The sequence below is a fragment of the Oryx dammah genome, unplaced genomic scaffold, assembly GCF_014754425.2.
Source record: "Oryx dammah isolate SB20612 unplaced genomic scaffold, SCBI_Odam_1.1 HiC_scaffold_26, whole genome shotgun sequence".
NCBI lineage: Eukaryota > Metazoa > Chordata > Mammalia > Artiodactyla > Bovidae > Oryx > Oryx dammah.
In genome coordinates, this window is record NW_024070210.1 from 62,391,208 (window position 1) to 62,412,931 (window position 21,724).

At 35.4% G+C, this 21,724-nt stretch overlaps 1 protein-coding gene across 1 annotated transcript in view; it reads left to right on the forward strand.

The window, feature by feature from the left end:
- MDGA2 (MAM domain containing glycosylphosphatidylinositol anchor 2) overlaps positions 1-21,724 on the forward strand; it is a 915,731-nt gene that overhangs the window by 676,947 nt on the left and 217,060 nt on the right. The window contains exon 8 of the mRNA XM_040226786.1: positions 10,375-10,668. Coding sequence (XP_040082720.1) covers positions 10,375-10,668 — 294 coding nt within the window. The remainder of the gene's footprint in view (positions 1-10,374; positions 10,669-21,724) is intronic.

A 21,724-nucleotide genomic window follows, 5' to 3' on the forward strand; every position in this document is an offset into this window, starting at 1 on the left:
GGAAAGCCACAACATAGAGAAATTACTCACTACTAGCAAATATTTCTAATAATTTACCTCCTTGCATCTTTAGTTAGTTAGTTCAGTCACTCAGTCGTCCCCGACTCTTTGTGACCCTGTGAATCACAGCACGCCAGGCCTCCCTGTCCATCACCAACTCCCAGAGTTCACTCAGACTCACTTCCATCGAGTCAGTGATGCCATCCAGCCATCTCATCCTCTGTCATCCCTTTCTCCTCCTGCCCGCAACCCCTCCCAGCATCAGAGTCTTTTCCAATGAGTCAACTCTTCACATGAGGTGGCCAAAGTACTGGAGCTTCAGCTTTAGCATCATTCCTTCCAAAGAAATTCCAGGGCTGATCTCCTTCAGAATGGACTGGTTGGATCTCCTTGCAGTCCAAGGAACTCTCAAGCATCTTTACTGTGCCCAAATTTAAATCTAGTGTAAGACCTAACTTTATGAAAACCTATTGTTTTTGTGTTTTTTCAGTTAAAAATAGAAAGAGTTCATGTGTAAAAAAAAATGATCTTGAAATTCATATACTTTATAACTAAGCTCAAATAATCAAGAGGTGATTATTCATCAATAGTTTTCTTACTGTGGTTGCTTAGTAACCTTGATTGGTGCTCCATCAATCAATCAAAAATGTATTAAGCACCTCTAAAATAACACATCACAAGGTATGGAAGCCATTTCTGAGGAAATAGATAAAATCTGATACTTACCTTAGAATGTTTTAGCTACATATATAAGGGAGTAGACATTTTGTCATAATACATTGATAGAGTAAGTCAGACATACTGTTATTTAGAGATGTGGAGTGTGAAACAAAGATACAGAAATTAGGAAAGACTTATAAGAGAATAGGAAATTTCAATGCAGCCTTAGAAGAATTGGGAATCATTGGATGAGAATTATTTTGGAAAAATCATTCCTACAGGGAAAGATGGAAGGCAATGAGTAGGAAATGAGCCAAGTGTTAAGCCAACCAAAGTGAAAGTGTTAGTCACTCAGTGGTGTCCGACGTTTTGAAGTCCCATGGACTGTAGCCTGGCACCAGTCTCCTTAGTCCATGGAATTCTCCAGGCAAGAATGCTGGAGTGGGTAGCCATTCCCTTCTCCAGGGGTAGCCATTCCCTTCTCCAGGGGTAGTCATTCCCTGCTCCAGGGGATTTTCCCAACCCAGGGATCAATCCTGGGTCTCTTGCATTGCAGGCAAATTTTTTACCATCGGAGCCACCAGGGAAGCCCAAAAGCAGACCAAAAGTAACCTATCTATGTTGAATAGAGAACTTTTCACAGAAGCACTATAAATTAATAATGGTGGAAGGTAAGATGGAAAACAAACAATGGGATATAGTCTAGTTCTAGAAAATGGGGAGCTGCTGAGGCTATTTGAATTGTAGAATAATATTTTAAAGGAAGATTAGCTCAGAAATAGTAAGATCTTTTTGGAAGGAGAGAGAAAAAATCAACAATTAGATTTTAGTGATTTATTTATAAAGGGGAAGACAATTCAGAAGAAAGTGAAGCAATGCAATATATTATTATACCATATTAACCTATGGCTCTGGGATATTCTTCATATTATAAAAAAACTGCAGAAGCACTCTGTGCACTGCATATCATATAAATCACCATATTATCTCCATGTTTTTACAAAACAGGAAGTATCTATTGGCAACCTTTATTTCTGTCATGAGAAATGAGCTTTTCGAGTGTTGCTGTCTTTCATCAAATATTGTTACCCATCATGGTCTCTGAAAGAAAGCGTATATGAGAAGCTCATTAATAAGTGAGGAGTCTTTAGCATGTTGGATTTCTTTTGTCACCTTGAATATCTTTCAAACACATCTTACTAGATATTTTAATTGACACAAATTATTAAGAAAATGATTCAAGCTTATTTGTTTAAAAAGTATTTTGGATATTTGGATTAGAATTATTTTTATATTGAAGGGAATTATCAGATTTGCCTTATATCATATGAATGTTTTCTAATGGCCACTTATAAATTCCATATATTAAGGCTGTTATTCCAAATCTTAGTGGTATGTTCATCAAAATGTGTTCATAGCTGTACGAGGTACATGATAATTAAAATATTTCAAGCATTAGTATGTAAAGGTCTTAAAACATAGTTTATAGTTATGATATTATTCTCTCTTAGATTGAAGATACTTAATTGAATGGAAGAAAATTGAGTGTAGTTAGAACCAGATGCTGACAATTGCACCTAACCACAGGCTTATCTTACTTAACCCATGTGTGTATGTCAGTCATTCAGTCGTGTCCGACTCTTTGTGACCCCATGAACTGTAAGCCTGCCTGGCTCTTCTGTCCATGGAATTCTCAAGGCAAGAAACTGGAGTAGGTTGCCATTTCCTTCTCCATACTTAACCCATAGTCCATTACTAAAAGGCATTATGATATGCCATTGGTACCTGTTGCAATTGCGAGCGATTTAGTTCTTTGCATGTGTGCTCAGTTCCTTCAGCCATGTCCAACTTTTGTGACCCTATGGACCCTTCGGTTTCCTCTGTTCATGGGATCCTCCAGCCAAGAATACTTGAGTGGGTTTCCATGCCCTTCTACAGAGGATCTTCCTGACCCAGGGATTGAACCCGGTTATCCTGCATCTCCTGCATTACAGGTAGATTCTTTACCCACTGAGCCACTTGGGAGGCCCATTCAGTTCTTTCAGTTCAGTTCAGTCTCTCAGTCGTGTCCGACTCTTTGCGACCCCATGAACTGCAGCACGCCAGGCCTCCCTGTCCATCACCAACTTCTGGAGTCTACCCAAAACTCATGTCCATTGAGTCAGTGATGCCATCCAGCCATCTCATCCTCTGTCATCCCCTTCTCCTCTCATCTTCAATCTTTCCCAGCATCAGGGTCTTTTCCAATGAGTCAGCTCTTTGCATTAATTAGGTGGCCAAAGTACTGGAGTTTCAGCTTTAGCATCAGTCCTTCCAATGAACACTCAGGATTGATCTCCTTCAGAATGGACTGGTTGGATCTCCTTGCAGTCCCAAGAGACTCAGAAGAGTCTTCTCCAACATCACAGTTTAAAAGCATCAATTCTTCGGCATTCAGCTTTCTTTATATTCCAACTCTCACATCCATATATGACTATTGGAAAACCTTAGCCTTGACGAGACAGACCTTTATTGACAAAGTAATGTCTCTGCTGTTTAATATCCTGTCTAGGTTGGTCATAACTTTTAATTTCATGGCTGCAATCATCTGCAGTGATTTTGGAGCCCCCAAAAATAAAGTCAGCCACCTTTTCCACTGTTTCCCCATCTATTCAGTTCTATACCTCCATGTAAAATCATTTTTTAATTTTGCAAAACCTCTAAATCCAACTATATCCATGGGTAAGTCTCATGCTTCAAGAAAGTGAAAGTGAAGTTGTTCAGTTGTATCTGACTCCTTGCGACACCATGGACTGTAGCCTACCAGGCTCCTCTGTCCATGGGATTCTCCAGGCAAGGGTACTGGACTGGGTTGCCATTTCCTTCTCCACATGCTTACAAAGCTAATGTGTAATGTGTTGGCAGGGGAAAAAAAAAAAAAAAAAACAACTGCTGACTTAGACACTGACAAAGCACTCAAGTGTGAAAGAATATGTTTCCTTTAAAACTTTGAGGTCTGAGTTAAGGATTTTTCTAACCTTTGAGTTTCAATCACTAGGTGACTAAGCTTGAAACTCACCTAAAGTCTACAGGAAAGTTTTACTTCACTTGTTGTTTTTGCAGGTTAAAAAAATACAATAAATTTGGTTCATTTGGATTAGTTAAATCTACAAATTCACTATTTACTTGAGCCTTAACTTTTTTACATGTGTTTACATAGACCTAGTCAGCATGAGCATGCTTGAATTTTGATTTCTGAGGTTCATTTGTATAAACACAAAATATTGTTTTTGTCTTATTTATTTATGTTTTAAATATCGATTATACGTTCCACTCTAAAACATACATATATGTTATAAATTACGTCTCCCTAAAATTCAAATATAATTAGATTAGTGCCATACTTATTTTAGGATTCTTGAAAATATGAATCTGGATGTCCTTCTGGAGACAATTCCACTTATTAGTTTATCACAATTTTTGTGTTAAGGAAATGCATCTTATTTAAGTATCTACTATTAAAATACACTATGCAGATTTATATATTTTAAAGCAATAAGCTCATAATAAGCATATTCTGATTTTTTTTGTTTCTAACAGCATATTTTCTCATATAGTTGAGATGAACTAACTTTCCCCTGTATTCTTTTGAGTGACGAAATTAAGCCCGCCATTTTTTGAGTTAAAGCTAAGATTGAATTTCCTCACCTTCCTTCCTAATGAAGAAATGAAAGCATTTTTGTTTTCTACACTTGCTTTAGTTTACAGCCTGTGATATAATGGAAAAGTTGACAGAAAACCAGTTTGCTCAAATTACTTGCCTATTTTTTGTTATGTTTGGAATGAGAAGTTTTGGTGCCATATCATGTTTTTGAAGTCTCTTTGATTATAGCGTCTCCTACAATAGCATTTTAGATAAGAAAAATCAAACCAAGGTCAGCGTATCATGGGCTATATATCAGAGACTGTGTGTATCTTTGTGTTTTTAATAGGAGAGAAGTTTTTCTAGCAAATATAATATGAATAAACCAAGCTGTAGACATTTCTTACACTTCTCCTTAATTTGATGTTTTTGTTATGAGTCAATATTTTAATAAAAAATAACTTAGTTGATTAGAAAAAGAGCATAAAAACCATTATGACCAAATTAAATAATATATCCTGTTGACACTTTTGTTGTTTGCTTTTTTTAATTTATAATTTATCTATTCAAATCTTAAATGAAAGGTGAAAGAAAAGGAAAACTACAAGAGCCCTTTTTTGACTCTCTTAACTCTCTTTGAGATCCGATGGACTGTAGCCTGCCAGACTCCTCAGTCCATGGAATTCTCTAGGTAAGAATACAGGAGTTGGAAGCCACTTCCTACTCCAGGGAATCTTCCCAAACCAGGGATCAAACCGGGGTCTCCTGAATTGCAGGCAGATTCTTTACCTTTTGAGCTGTCAGGAAGATCCCCTTAACTCTCACATACCTCCCCAGATCTCAATAACTACTACATTTGAAATCTATATTAACAATATATTTTAGTGGAAATTCTGCTAGTTGAAATAATTGTAGAATTATTACATTTGGTCATTATTGCTTTTTAAAAAATATTCATGATTTTTTATCTATCATATTTATTTTTGTATGGGCTTCCCTGGTGGCTCAGCTGGTAAAGAATCTGCCTGCGATGTAGGAGACCTGGGTTCAATCCCTGGATTGGGAAGATCCCCTGGAGAAGGGAAAGTATTCTGGAGAAGAGAGAACACTCCAGTATTATGGCCTGGAGAATTTCATAGACTGTGTAGTCCATGGGGTCACATAGCGTGGGATACGACTGAGCAACTTTCACTTTTCTTTCTGTTATGGTCTTAGCATTTTATTTTTTCTCCTTTTTAACTCCTTTTGCTCTCTCTCTCCTTCTTCCTTCCTCAGTTATTTCATAACTTCCTGGTTTGTGCCAACCAGAAAAGTAGGGCATCAGGCTTTAGAGATAGAGCAAGACATTCTGTGCCTTCCCAGAGCTGTGTGGTCAGGGATATAGACATGGGAGAAAATACAGAGTGAAGCCACGAGTACAGGTGAAGTGGGTATACACCCAATATGTGGTCAAGAAGAGCGAACAACCAGCTCAGCCGAGGGGTGGGCAAAGTTATCACCCAAGTGGTAACTTTGAACTGAATCTCAACACATGGCACAAGCAGGAGTGCTAGGAGACAGGGCCAGACTTGCTGAACACAGGCAAGAACTGCAAGAGCACTGAGGTTCAAGGTCAGTGGACCTGTAAGTAAATGAATGTTGTAGGAGTGAGTGATTCTAGAAGAGCGTTTCTAGGACTGTGTTGTCTAGATCAGTCGATCTGGAGTGACACTCTTGTTGTTATTGAAAAGTGGAGTTTTCATCAAATGAGCTTTGGAAAATAGGCTGCATTAACGTTTTAAGTTTCTCTGAGTTCTTGAACCCTACAATATGCAAATATGCATAGCACATATTATAGAAGAGTGAAAGATGAAGAAAAATGTACCAAAAATAAAATTTACCAATAATTCCTCATTCAGAGAGAACCACTGTTAGTGTTTCAGCGTAGTTCCTTCTAGGCTTTCTTATCCTCTACATTTTCCCCTGTGTAAGTCTTGTTTTCCTCTCTAACCCAGTGATCAACTGCCTCACTGTCTTAATTTGTACATTTGGTATAAACATTTTTACTGAGTTCCTATTAGCTCAGAGACTGCAAAAGAGAGTGGGGGATTCTGCAGATATAAAAGGTGAATCATGTATATTCTCCCCTCTAAGAAGCTCTCTGCTGACATTCATTGGCATGTGTCTTTTCTATATAAAAATATGATACGGTATATACTGTTCAGTAACATCTTTTACTCACTTATTAATAGTGTTTATAGCTGGCCATACTATTCACAAGAATGCTTTTCTTGCATAACAATATATATATCTTTATCAATAAGTGTGGGTCAATTACATCATCACTTGAAAATGCTGTATCATAATCTATTATGTGACTATATCATGATTTTTTTTAAATAAAATCTGTCAGCCTGATTTCAATTTCTTTTTTTTTATTAAAGCAGTATTAGGATGAACACTCTCATTGAGGATTGAAATTTTCATAGTGACAGAAACATAATTGTGTTTCTGATGATAAATCTTATGACAGGCAAGCAGGAGGACAGGAAGAATTAGACTGGTGACAGAAAGACCACTTAGGACATTGTCACAAGAAGAAATAATGATGAATTTACTAAAAAATCTTCCAATAGCCATGAAAAGAAATGGGGAGATATAAGAGAGATTTTTGATTGACAAACCAAAGCAGCTGATTGGAAGTGATGAGTTAGAATAAATGCTAAACAAAGAAAAGTCTATGGTTTTTAATTAGCATATCAAGTGTCCTCATAATTAGCTATCAACTAAGTCAAGAAATAAATAGTGCTTTAGGTTTAAGGACTTGCAAGAATTTTGGAAAATCATAGTAGGCTGCAATTACAGACTGAAAGAATCTTGAGGTAAAATTATAATTCTTATTATAACCCTACAAAGCAGAGAGATATTCATGAGAACAAACAAAATCTCCTAACAGAAAAAAATATAATAATAATGGTAATTTAGAGCATTCTAGAAAATGGAAAATATAATGTGGAGAGAAAGAGGGAAGCCTATAAAAACTTAACATTTTAGGAACTTCTTAGCCAAGAAAGCTGTTAAAGAAAGGGTTAACTCTGAAATAAAAATTTCCAAAGCATCATGGAAAGGGTGGAAAATAAGCTGTATTTTAACTGGACTTTGGTATTTGTTTTAAAATGAGCATATATATTAAAAAATAAATTTGTAACTTACCTAAATTAAAACTGAGGTTTACATTTCTATAATTTTTATTACAAAAGTTTATCTAACAAATGATTACATTTACAAGGGAGTCTTTTTTTTTTTAACTATTTAGCATGATAAACTTAAAAAGAATATAGCTAGCCAAGGATCTCTTTTTGTTAGACTGGCCTAATGTAATAAGATCTTTGAATATTCATCTTCTTAAATCAGAAAATGGATACTTTTATTAGCCCTCTCTGTCTTTAATGTTTTACTGTTTGTTCCTATAATCAGAACATTAATACCCTTGGAGTTGGTTAAATATCAATTCTTAGTTTCAAAAATGAAGCAATTCATACTCAGAGTGTTTAAGCTTGGCCAAGGTCATGTGACTTGTTTTTGAAAGAGGTGAAATTTTCCAATTTTAAATAACACTCCATTAAATAATCTTTTAATGTATAATTTATTTTCATTTATTTTGTACAAATGTAAAATAATTTTGATATTTATTTTGCAATATATGGGAATTATTCTAGTATTTTTATATATAGATGTTTAAGGCAGATATATAAGATACAGTATAGAAAGATAAAGTAATTTGTTGCATATGTGTTACATACTCTGTCACATTTCTACCTAGACTGTTTTATTGTCCCTGAGATGCCAACCAAGAGATAAGCAGGGAAAACTGTTCCAGTTTGTCCATAGGAACAAAGTAATTATGAGCAAAAGGAGAGGAGTCCAGTGCTAACTCGTTATTCCTTTGAAACACCATAGTTTGCTAAAGCCTGCTTCAGGGTTCATATCTCTGCATCAGTCACCTGCTATCAATTTGTCTCAGTTTTAATTCTACTCAAATCAAAGTTGTTATCTTCTCTTATTCTCAGGTTTCTCATTTGTTAAATTTTAATATTAAACATTTGATTCAAGGATGGTCATGAGAACTCATGAAAATGTAAAATTCCTAACTATGCCAGGTACACAATAGGAGCATAATTAATGTTAAATGTTGAGGTTATTGCTGTTATTCTGTATCCTTTCTCATGGAGGGTGAATAAATATTTCAGCTATTTTTCTGATCCTATTGTTACAAGGTGATGCTTGTTTAGTATTGTATCATTCTCTGGTCGTTCACTTCAAAAAGAACAAATTAGCAACATTATTTAGTGGTTTATATTTACAAGAGTAAATGATTTAATCATATAGTTTTTTTTTTAATGCAGCCATATTTAAATATGTGTTTGTTAATGCCATTTCCTAGAATGTATATATATTTCAAGAAGATAGTGGTAAATGTTTCATGTTTTCTAATTTCTAAAATGCTGTGCATGGTTAAATAGTTTTTTAAACTAGAAGTAAATGAAAGAATTAAATGAAAAAGTAGACATGAAAATATTTAAACAGCAAGATAATTAATTCTGATATCACTTTGTAAATTTTGTTTTCTGTATGAATAAGAGAAAAACAGTTCAACATTAGTAGAAAAATATATTAAAGGTTAAATATGTTTGTTTTGTTCCTGAGCACTGGAGCACAGTAATGCTAGAAGGGCAAATAAAATTTTTGCCTTTTTGTTCATATGCAGTATTACCTCCAAAGGGGAAAATGTATGACATTTTCACAGGGATAGAATTATATGTATGTTTCTGGTTATTCTTATTCTGCCATTCTAATTTAGCCCATGCTTTTCTTACAGATCCTCTATTGTATAAATACTTTTGAATTCATATACATCTGTATGAGAAGTAAAAGTCTTCCAGTGGAACAGGAGATTCCTTTTTAAAGAAAATTTAAAAACTCATTGAATAATATTTCCCTTTTATTAGTTCATGTTTTCAAGTGTGGTAAAGTTAACTTCCTATAAAATCAATCCAGTACTTCCCTGATGGTCTAGTGGATAAGAATCTGCACTCCCAGTACAGGAGACCTGGGTTTGATTCCTGGTCGCAGAACTAAGATCCCACATACTGCAGCTATAAGCCCGGACACCACAACTACTGAGGCCACGCACCATGACTAGAGAAGCCGCTGCAACTCATTAAAGACCCAGCACAGCCAAAATAAATAATACATAATTTTTTAAAATCAACCTAATTTTCTAATAAATAACTTTGGCAACATCAGAAATTAGCTTTACTTGAGAAAATTACATTCTTATATTATTGAAATATATTTTTCAAAACTCACTTGAAATACATTTTATAGAAATAGTGGCAATGTCATGACAACCTGTTTACAATGATCTCAAAATGTGTTCAAGGCAAATTGTATGAAATTCAAATGTCAAAAAATATTAAAAATCGAAAAGAATGATACATTCAGTTGTCAGAGTATGGCATTGTAATCCATTGTTCCATTTCATTTTCTCAGGGGAGAGAACAAAATCTAAACCTTAGCAGTTCAGTCAGTTTCTAAATCAGTTTTCAGAACTTTGGATTTCATATCAGAGGTTCTTCTTTTTCCCCTTCCTATTGCATTTACTGTACCTACTAAGTCTATAATATCTCTTATCCCTTTCTTATAGCATCCTTGGGTAAGAGATAATGGCCTAAGAAGCAGAAGACTGAAAAACTTAATCTTACCTTAGCAAGTAGGATCACTCTTTTGTGAAATGCAGATGTTAAAGCCCCAGTTAATGGTTGATAATGGCAAATCATGGAGTAGATTGTTCTGATGTTGATCATTTGCGTTCCAGTTTAATGCTTATTTATCTTGCTAATGTTTGAAGTCCTCTTTTGAGAACATGAAAACAATTTAGAATTACTTAAATGAGGGTATGTGCCACTTATCCCAAGGTCTCTGTAATTTTTGTCATCTGAATTGTCACACTTCTTCAACCAGCAGAAATTGTTTCCTTATGATTTTCTGTGTTTGAATATGCTTTACCAGTATATACTAACCTTGAAAAATTTTCTTTTTCCCATTTCAAGTTCCACCCAATCTGACTGTTCCACAGGAAAAATCACCTCTGGTCACCAGAGAAGGAGACACAATAGAACTGCAGTGTCAAGTCACTGGAAAACCTAAACCCATCATCCTTTGGTCTAGAGCGGATAAAGAAGTCGCAATGCCTGACGGGAATATGCAAATGGAGAGTTATGATGGAACACTGAGGATTGCGAATGTGTCTAGGGAAATGTCAGGAATGTACCGATGTCAGACCAGCCAGTATAATGGATTTAACGTGAAACCAAGAGAAGCCTTGGTGCAGCTCATCGTGCAGTGTGAGTACATTTTTTTCTATGTATTTCTACTGGGGGGACAAGGGAAGAAAATTAGGTACTTTTTGGAGTTGGATTAGGAATCAATATTTCTACATTACTGCTACCCAATTTAAACTATAATTTCCCTAAGTCTGCCTATTATTTGACCCAATACACACTAATGGAAAAGAATTGTATTAGTATGTGTGTGATGATTATGATGCTGTTATGTCATTGGCTAAGGCCAAAGAATCAACAAGCCTAATGCTTAAAAACTGGCTGTGTGCAATGAAGCAAAATGGAAATTGGAAGTAATTGCTAATTCAGATTATAATACTCTTTTGTTTTCACTTTTTATGTTTCTGCTTCAGCAATTGCCTGTCCTTTGCCCAAATTATTCACCTATTTCAGGGTGTTCTTTGCTTAAATTGTGGAGACCTAATCATTGCAATGCTATGTTTGCTCTCTGAAATTGTAAGAGTAGATTACATAATTGTAGTAATATTGAGATAATTCAGGCAGATATTAGGTGCTGATTTTTTGCTTTACTTTCCTAACAGATAATTATTTAACTCTGAGAGCTGAAAATGATAAATTTTTAACTATTTTCATTGAAAGGGCTAACAAAAAATGCAGACATAGTGTGCTTTGTATTTGCTTTTAGTGTAAAAATGCCTAAACTCATGAAATTAAGAAATTTAACAATGTTACTGGTGTTGGGTTATTAGAGAATAATTCCCTGGTATTTTGGATAGCAGGTGGTATGGGTAATACTGAAGAGAAGAAGCAAGCTAAGCACAATCTGTTCAAACTCGAGGAATGTTGCTGGAAAATTTAGTTGAGGTATTATTTGTTATTTACATGGTGGCAAAATCTTTAAGAAAAAGAATGAATTGGAAGTAACTATACACTTCAATAAGCAATGATGTTCTTTTCTTTTGTGGTTCTTTTCTAACACAGAAAATGGAAAATAGAAATCAGTCCAAAATATCTATTTTTATATTAGTCATAAAGATGTTGGAAGATTGAATTATCTTACTTTAAATTTGGAAAGATAATTGAAATATGGAAGGATTATGTTTGCAACAGATAACAACACACATGTTTATGTATGAGGACTGTGAGTGTGAGTAATGGGAGGAGAAAGGGTCTGGCTGCTGTTTAACCCTTTCCTGTCCCTGTACTTTAGAAACTCAGGTTTCAATGTGCTGTTTGTCCTGTAGATAAGCAAACTTATACTTGTCAAGTATCTTACTAGTTTTATCTGTAAAGAATGCAGCTCTTAAATGGTAAGTTCCATTCCACAGTTGAATGTTACCTGTTTTTTCTCACTGGCCTTTATACTCATGATAATAAGCTCATAGGGTAGGAAGTTCATGTGAAAACAAGTTTCAGAAAGAAAAACAGAATTTTAAAGAAACTTCTCCTCAATTCTCCAACAAATAAGAGACACCCTTAGGTAATCAGGACGTGGATACAGTTTGGAGTACTTCATTCTTGTTAGTAATCACAGGAATATGTTTTTCCTCTGAAACTATGCAGGAAGTTTCAATGTTCCTAAAGCTATTGGGCAATTTGTTTTCACTGTGCTGAAATCTCTCTGTGGAAGCTGTGACACAAATAGAAGCTGTGGAACCCATTGGCTCTAGGGAATTTTGAATTAAAGTTTCAAGAGCCAGGATCTTTAATCTCCATAGAATATACTAACCTCTAGGATTCCTTTGGTGACCTAATTTCCCCCATTTTTGCTTCCTAATAGATTTCAGATATAATAAGTTCAGCACCAGATCTTAAAATTCAATCCTGTTAATATCAGATGAAGATAATACGGGCAAAGTTGTCTCTAGTGTCACAAAGATGTAATTGACTAAAAGACATCAATAGACATAGGCAAACAAAATTCATTTAATGCACAGGAAAAGATTTGCATCCCAAGGTGACTTTGCAGAGCAGAAGGTTTAATCTAACAACACTTCCTCTTAGAGGCAAGTTCCCCAGCCTACCAGGAAACAAGGCTGGGTGCCAGCAGTCTGGCCAGTTGCTGGTGAGAATGCCCTAATGTCTTTCAAAAAGCTCTCTTTCATGTATTCCCAACTCTTTTGAAGAATCTGGTTATGTGTGAGCATCTTCCAGGTACAAATAACTGGTAACAACTCCAGAAGCCTTAACTACTTAAGGCTTATTCCTGTAAAACTAGTCATGCAGAAATCTTGATAACATTTTAAAATGATAAACATTTTAACTTTTATGGTGATCTCTTAAAAGAATGAAAATAATATGGTATTTGTGCTTAATTGGGATAGCTGTGCCACATGTGCTAATAATTCATATAGAATATAAAATAAATTATTTCATATAATTTATATATCAGATATCCATTTGATATAAAAGCTATGGTTTATGCATTTTGTATTCTCAGCATAATATATTTTATGTTATAGCTAATCAGCAAATGCATTGAGTAAATATAACAAATGAATGTATATATAAATATATGGAATATATCTATATATATATTGCTTTTTGTATAATTTTTTCTTTATTATTTAGGGTTCAGGAATATCTGATGACTAGCCACATAACAGTTTGACAGCTGAAAATGTCCAAGTGTATGGAGGGAGGAGATGTCAAATACTCTAACTTGTACCTAACACATTTTTCAGGATGCTAACTCTACACTTTAGTTTATTAAGATCTCCTTTCCTAAAATATATTACACTGACAAGTTCTATGAGAGTCTATTTTGCACACATACAATATGTATATATATACATAATATATATATATAAACATATATTTATATATAATTGTATCATTTTTGAAACATGAAAGAATGAAAAATAGATGGTCATAATAGATAAAAAAACACAAAAAAATGTGATTCTTGAGAGTCCCTTGGACTGTAAGGAGATCCAACCAGTCCATTCTGAAGGAGATCAACCCTGGGATTTCTTTGGAAGGAATGATGCTAAAGCTGAAACTCCAGTACTTTGGCCACCTCATGCAAAGAGTTGACTCATTGGAAAAGACTTTGATTCTGGGAGGGATTGGGGGCAGGAGAAGAAGGGGATGACAGAGGATGAGATGGCTGAATGGCATCACTGACTCGATGGATGCGAGTCTGAGTGAACTCTGGGAGTTGGTGATGGACAGGGCGGCCTGGTGTACTACGATTCATGGGGTCGCAGAGAGTCGGACACGACTAAGTGACTAAACTGAACTGAACTGAAAGCATATTTTCCCTTGTTAAGTTTTGGTTGTGTCCAATTAAACAATAACCAATCAAAATAATTAAAGAATTAATTGAATTAGTAATTGATGAGCAGAGGTAGTAAGGCCTAAGTATAAATAGTATAATTGTTTTCATATTGCATAAAAAATGAAACAGTCCACTTAGCTTAATGTTCTAAATCTTCAAATGAGATTTGTTCTTAGCCAATGTGTTAAAATTATACAGTAGTCATCTATTAAAACTTTTTAAATTATTTACTATCCCCAGTTAATTTGCTTCTTCTTAAAATGTGTGGATAGTGATTTAGGAAGTGACAGAAGCCTAGAGGTATTTTACACCATTCTATGTCCTATTAAGAGTAGCTTAATCACCATAATGAAATGGTTTAAATTATTAAATTTTTATGCACAGTGCTCATTCCTGAAAGCTGATGCTTATTTTATAATATTTTTAATTTCTACAATAGCAAGTTAGGACAAATGATATAGACTGGAATGAGAAGTTTCAAATATAAGGCCTTGAAAAATAGTGTTTTAAAATTCATCTAAATTTCTAAAAATGCTAGATGAAATTGCAGCATATATTGTACAGTTTTTAATAACAGACGTTTAAATATTCAGCCACTATTTAATTTCATTCACATTTTTTGAAAATATGTAATAATTCTTTTAAGTTGCTTATATTTATTTGAAGCAGTATTAGAATAGATCATTGAAAATAAAAATGTTGCATAGGTTAATTGGTTCATTATTTAAAAATTATAGTATGCATGAGCCTATTGAACAAAACTAGAGCACTTTCCTAAACATAGTAGCAGTAAAGTGATTTTTACATTTATCCAGTAAAATAATGATCATTTAAATAGTAATTAAGTGAAAATGTCATTGGAAGAATATATTCAAATATTTATATTAAATGAAGACATCCAGTTATGCCTATGATCCTCTAAAAGAAATTATTGCTCTTTGAAGTGTATATATATATATTACATACTGTTATTTTGATTTCATAAACTATACCATTTTATTTTTAATAAAAGCCAAACTTTAGATGGTTTAATCTCAAAGCACTGGTAAAATCTTTCAGTGAAGTAAGAAATATTTTAGTGAAGAAATATATTTCAATGTATTTTGAGATATATTTTCTTGAAAATCAAGTGAAGAAGATATATACTACATTGGAAGTCAGTTTTAACCAGAGCTTTATTAACTGTAGGCACCTACAATTAAAGATATTTCTTTTATAAGATATAGAGTACACACGAAAACTTCAAAACTGACAAGTGTTAAAATGTATTAAGTAACCATCTTTCAGCTATCTTCAAATGTGATTCCATGCTCCCTTTACTTACAATTTCTATTTTCCAAATGAAGGAAAACTGTGAAAGAAAACAATCAGAGCTGTTGAAAGACCCATGTTCCTTATCTATTTCCAAAGCAAGACCAGATTGTATGAAGAGGAGGGAACCATAGATTAAAGCCATTATTGCTTACTCTTTTACTCAAGAAGCTTATTGAAGAGTGCATGTTTATTTCTTTCAATCAAATCAAATGAATATTCAACCAAAGCAGAATATCACGGACCTTATAAAGAAAAGGAAACTTAAAGACAGACTGGAATGTCATGTAACAGATATGCTGACTATTGTTAGATGAATTACTGAGTAGTTTTCTACAGTGTTGAGATATACAGAATAACTGAATTGAACAAATATAATGATAGCATATTGAAAAGCAGAGACATTACTTTGCCAACTAAGGTCCATCTAGTCAAGGCTATGGTTTTTCCTGCGGTCATGGATGGATGTGAGAGTTGGACTGTGAAGAAGGCTGAGCGCTGAGGAATTGATGCTTTTGAACTGTGGTGTTAGAGAAGACTCTTGAGAGTCCCTCGGACTGCAAGGAGATCCAACCAGTCCATTCTGAAGGAGATCAGCCCTGGGATTTCTTTGGAAGGAATGATGCTAAAGCTGAAACTCCAGTACTTTGGCCACCTCATGCGAAGAGCTGACTCATTGGAAAAGACTCTGATGCTGGGAGGGATTGGGGGCAGGAGGAGAAGGGGACGACCAAGAATGAGATGGCTGGATGGCATCACTGACTCGATGGATGTGAATCTGAGTGAACTCTGGGAGTTGGTGATGGACAAGGAGGCCTGGTGTGCTGCGATTCATGGGGTCGCAAAGAGTCAGACACAACTGAGTGACTGAACTGAACTGCTTTTTGGTTTATTTTAAAACTATTGTGACTAAAATGATCTAAATATTATATGAGAGACAAGGTACTGATTGAAGAGGAAACAAGGAGGCAGTTAGCCATATTCACACAGGGAGATGTTCAAGGCTATACAAGGGAATTTATAGGTAAATGGACAATAATTTTACTTAAAAGAACAATAATATGCCTTCTAACATAACCTGGATGCTCTACTTATTCAGATGTATTCTTATTTTCATATTAATTCATCCCATCTCTTCTCAGCCTCATAGACATGGTAATTTAATGATGCCTCTATCGTAGACTTCTATACCCCCATTCTCCTCTTCCCACCAGTTCTTCAACTCTTCAACCATTTAAGTCCTGCCTCAGTCTTCCCCCTTTAGTAAGCCCCTTAGTTACTGAGAAGGGCCCTCCTTAATAGCCCTGTGGACCCTGGTGTTTAGTATGCACAATTTAGAACTTCAAAGTGAAACTGCTTTTTGAACATGCATATTAGATGGCAACAACAATAACATTAGAAGATATACTTCTTTCAAAATCACTGGCTATTATTTCACTGTTGTTGTTGTTCAGTCACTAAGTTGTGTCTGACTCTTTGCAAACCCATGGACTGCAGCACGCCATACTCCTTTGCCCTTCACTAGGTATCAGAGTTTACTCAAATTGATGTCCATTGATTCAGTGATGCTATCTAGCCATTTCACTGTTGACTTCATCAAAACCCTCTGTACTATTGCTTACAGAGTGAGTTGGAACAATACAAAAAGTCCTTCTCATGGATTTATTTCTTTCACCAGTACGACTTGATTCTAAAAGACTTAGTTTACTCTCATAAAATAAGTTTACACTCAAAAGTTGAAGACAAACCCTTAAGGTTATTCAAAAGAGTGTATCAGAAACAGAAATGGTAAGTTCAATTTCTTTTCTCTACATTTTAGGTAACGACAGCAAAAGAGTGTACAACCACTGTCCCTGTATGAATGATAACTTTGAAGAGAGTATTCATTTAAAGAATTTTCTTTGACCCACAGAATCATAGCTTTTATCCCTTCCAATGCCTGGTACAGGCCATAGACTGTAGAGTCAGACATGACTAAGCACGCACACACCCACACCCGTGTTATTAAAATATAAACTGAGGCATGTTGAAAATTTTAAGCAAGCTCTTAAACTCATATTTGAGCAGAAATTGATTCCGATCCACCAGCACCACACTGGAAGTGATTAGGAGGGCTCCATAGATAGGAGCTTGTGGCAACACGTATAGAAAATGTAAAAACAAAGTAAGCAAGTTATTGACTGGCTATAGTTTAAAGCCTCCCTGATAGCTGAGTTGGTTAAGAATCCACCAGAAATGCAGGAGACCCCCATTCAATTCCTCGGTTGGGAAAATCCGAGAAGGGAAAGGCCACCCACTCCATTATTCTGGCTAGAGAATTCCATGGACTGTATAGTCCATGGGGGTTGCAAAGAGTTAGACACAACTGAGTCACTTTTACTTTCAAAGTTTCAAGCCTAGTTATCTGTTTGTGACTGGTCATCTTTAGATTTCAGTTTTGTAAACTTGATCCTTTCATAGGCTTTGATTTTGGTTTGCTTACCCCTCAGTCGAATGGCCTCCTTGTTTAATGAATTTAACATTATATGTATATGGCCCATGGACAATATCTTAATATCTCTGAGCTTTAGTTTTCTATTTCCAAGAAAAGAAAAACATTTTCCATTTTCAATTAACATTTATTTGAAATAACTTTGCAAAGCTCCTAGAATATTGCTCACCAGGCAGCACAAAATAGAAATTATGATTATCATTTTAATGTATCAGTTCTGAAATGTTTTAATGTAAACTATCCAGTGTCTTAGTGCAAATTATTCCTCCTCTACCTTACTGTTTCCTGTTTCCTTCTCTAAAGACCCTTTGATCCATTCCTACTATAACTTAAGGTCTTTGTGGGCCAAAGCAGCTCTTACATTTCTAGCATGAGAGCAGCTGTAAAATTAGTAGATTCTTGATTAACTGATCCATTTCCAAGATCTCTGTACTTGAGATAAGGTTAAAGCTAAAACTTTAGTAATAAGAAATGTAAAATTTTATTTTCTCAAGTGAATGTAGGTTGGGGAAAATATTTACATTTACCAAGAAAATAATATTTTAATCATTCACTTTTCATATTTTAACATGAATGATTATTAAATGGAACTAAGTATTTATTACACACGGTTCCTTTATTTGAATTAAGTGGCCATATTTGTTCTTCTGATGTTTGCAGAAGTTATTAAAAGCATTAATCAATGAAACCTTGAGGCAGTGTTAATATTTTGAGAACATTAATATTTGTGCTATTTTCTCCCATCTTAGCTTTTGCATCCCCAAGTAGTTAAGATCTTGTCTTTAAAAAGGAGAAACTATAGCCTTATATGATAGTGTACAATTTAAACTGTATAAAACAAACTCTAAAATTTTTATCTCATGTCAATATGTCATATAAGTATACTTCACCTCATTTCCCAGAAGATTTAATGAGAAATTATAATGGAGCTGCCTTGAGAAAAAAGATTTGTTTAAATATTTTATTTTTACGTTCCTCCTGAATATTTGAAAATTGAATGTCCCAAGTGGACATGATATTTTGCAGAGTCTTTATGATGAATTTACTTTAGCTGAACTAAGATCATGGCATCTGGTCCCATCACTTCATGGCAAATAGATTGAGAAACAGTGGAAACAGTGGCAGACTTTATTTTTTTTTTTGGGGGGGGGGTAGGGCTCCAAAATCACTGCAGATGGTAACTGCAGCCATGAAATTAAAAGATGCTTGCTCCTTGGAAGAAAAGCTATGACCAACCTAGACAGCATATTAAAAAGCAGAGACATTACTTTGTCAACAAAGGTTCATCTAGTCAAAGCTATGGTTTTTCCAGTAGTTATGTATGGATGTGAGTTGGACTATAAAGAAAGCTGAGTGCCAAAGCATTGATGCTTTTGAACTGTGGTGCTAGAGAAGACTCTTGAGAGTCCCTTGGACTGCAAGGAGATCCAACCAGTCCATCCTGAAGGCGATCAGTCCTGAAAGTTTATTGGAAGGACTGATGCTGAAGCTGAAACTCCAGTACTTTGGCCACCTGATGTGAAGAGCTGACTCTTTTGAAAAGACCCTGATGCTGGGAAAGATAAAAGGTGGGAGGAGAAGAGGATGACAGAGGATGAGATGGTTGGATGGCATCACCAACTCAGTGGATGTGAGTTTGAGTGAACTCCGGGAGTTGGTGATGTTCAGGGAAGCCTGGCATGCTGCATTCCATGGTGTCACAAAGAGTTGGACATGACTGAGCAACTGAACTGAACTGAACTGCTCCTGCCATCCTGGGCTATCTTCTTGCTTCCTGGTTCTCACTCTTTCAGAGACAACGATAGGGTATTTAATCTAAGGAAATTGTCAAAGACAATGGAAATTCTCATTCTAAAGTGAAAGTGAAAGTTGCTCAGTCATGTCCCACTCTTTGAGTTCCTATGGACTGTAGCCTGCCAGGCTTCTCTGTCCATGGAATTCTCTAGGCCAAAATACTGGAGTGGGTAGTCCTTCCCTTCTCCAGAGGATCTTCCCAACCCAGGTCTCCCGCATTGCAGGTGGATTCTTTAACCTCCCATTCTAAAGAGCTTCTCAATGCAGAACACTGACAAGATGTCTTCATTGAACTGTGGAGCACAGATCACCTGGAAAGATGATCAGTTCCTCAAGTATATGGATCTTGTAAAGAAAATAAGCACTTTTTTTTCCTGGTGTCATCTCTGCTTCCATCTTAATGTAGAATACAGCCATAGTTTAATATTTAGGGGAAAAAAACCTTTCATTAAAAGTTTTATTTTCAGCATCTATGTGAAGAAGTGAGATAGGAACCAGCCAGTTTTAACAGTATAGATAAAAGTATTGACAACTTAACTCAGGCAAGTATTTGTTGACTGATGTTGTCAGTTAAGTACTTCTGCCCACTCCTGTTATGCAGATATGAATTCAAATAGATGATTGTAGTATTACAACCATAATACTGAAAAGATGGTTTTGTCTCTTGAAAGCCTTCATACATGTGATTAAATGTTGTTTGAATGAAGGTTTACGTTGCCCCTCTCCCTAGGATATTTTCTTATCCTTCTCCCTTCCTCACTTTATGAAAATACATCCTCTAAGCCATGAAATTAAAAGATGCTTACTCCTTGGAAGAAAAGTTATGACCAACCTAGATAGCATATTGAAAAGCACAGATATTACTTTGCCGACTAAGGTCCATCTAGTCAAGGCTATGGTTTTTCCAGTGGTCATGTATGGATGTGAGATTTGGACTGTGAAGAAGGCTGAGCGCTGAGGAATTGATGCTTTTGACCTGTGGTGTGGGAGAAGACTCTTGAGAGTCCCTTGGACTGCAAGGAGATCCAACAAATCCCATTCTGAAGGAGATCAACCCTGGGATTTCTTTGGAAGGAATGATGCTAAAGCTGAAACTGCAGTACTTTGGCCACCTCATGCAAAGAGTTGACTCATTGGAAAAGGCTCTGATGCTGGGAGGGATTGGGGGCAGGAGGAGAAAGGGATGACAGAGGATGAGATGGCTGGATGGCATCACTGACTCGATGGATGTGAGTCTGAGCGAACTCCGGGAGTTGGTGATGCACAGGGAGGCCTAGCATGTTGCGATTCATGGGGTCTCAAAGAGTCAGACACAACTGAGCGACTGAACTGAACTGAACTGAAGAGAAGTAAACATAAACATGTTTGTAAATATATGTGTGTAACTATGAAAATCCTGTGCCTTTTTAATAATTTTTAGTTAAAAAAGGGTTTATTCCCTCATCTAAAAATAAATGTATTCTTCCCAAATATAGAATTGAGGCATTTTCTAGTGTGCTTTTCTCCCATGAAAATAAAAAGATAATAATAATAAATAAACCACACATGGAGTTTTACAATAATATATTCCATGAACATGCTTGTGACTTGATCAGTTTATTTTATAAATATACCTGCCATGAAACATTTCATGCAGAGGAAAATATAAAGTATGCAAAAGACATGAGTTTCTGGTTAGGAAAAACAACATAAGCACCTTAGAAGTTAGGTAACAATATAAGAAATTGGATGATAGAAAGGCACTTCAGTCAGTGCATGGAACCAATCTGGAAATGAGAAATCAAAGGCTGATATTGTCACAGGAAGACATGACTTTCTATCACTTCAGCAAGAGAGATGCATTTACCAATGTTTAAACCACTTATGAACATTGTTCATACAGAATTTTAGCTTATGTGCTAGCAATTTTTTTCCTTAGGTATTATCAATTGTTTGATTCAATATCAAGCTGGCACATTTTAATATTTAACACCAGCCAAAGAGTTTTGCATATATTAGATTATTGGGGATTATATTATATTATGTGAATAACTTTTAACCTAGTAGTGAACTGTCCTATTGCATAATCTACCAGAGGGTCTTCTTAGTTTCAGCTACATTCAAACTCAACTCATGGGGTTACTATAGACACATATTGACTCAAATACACTTTTGCAGATATAAGACAGGAACCACAGCTTGCCAGCATGTCCACCTGTCCCCACTTCTGGAGACATTTGAAA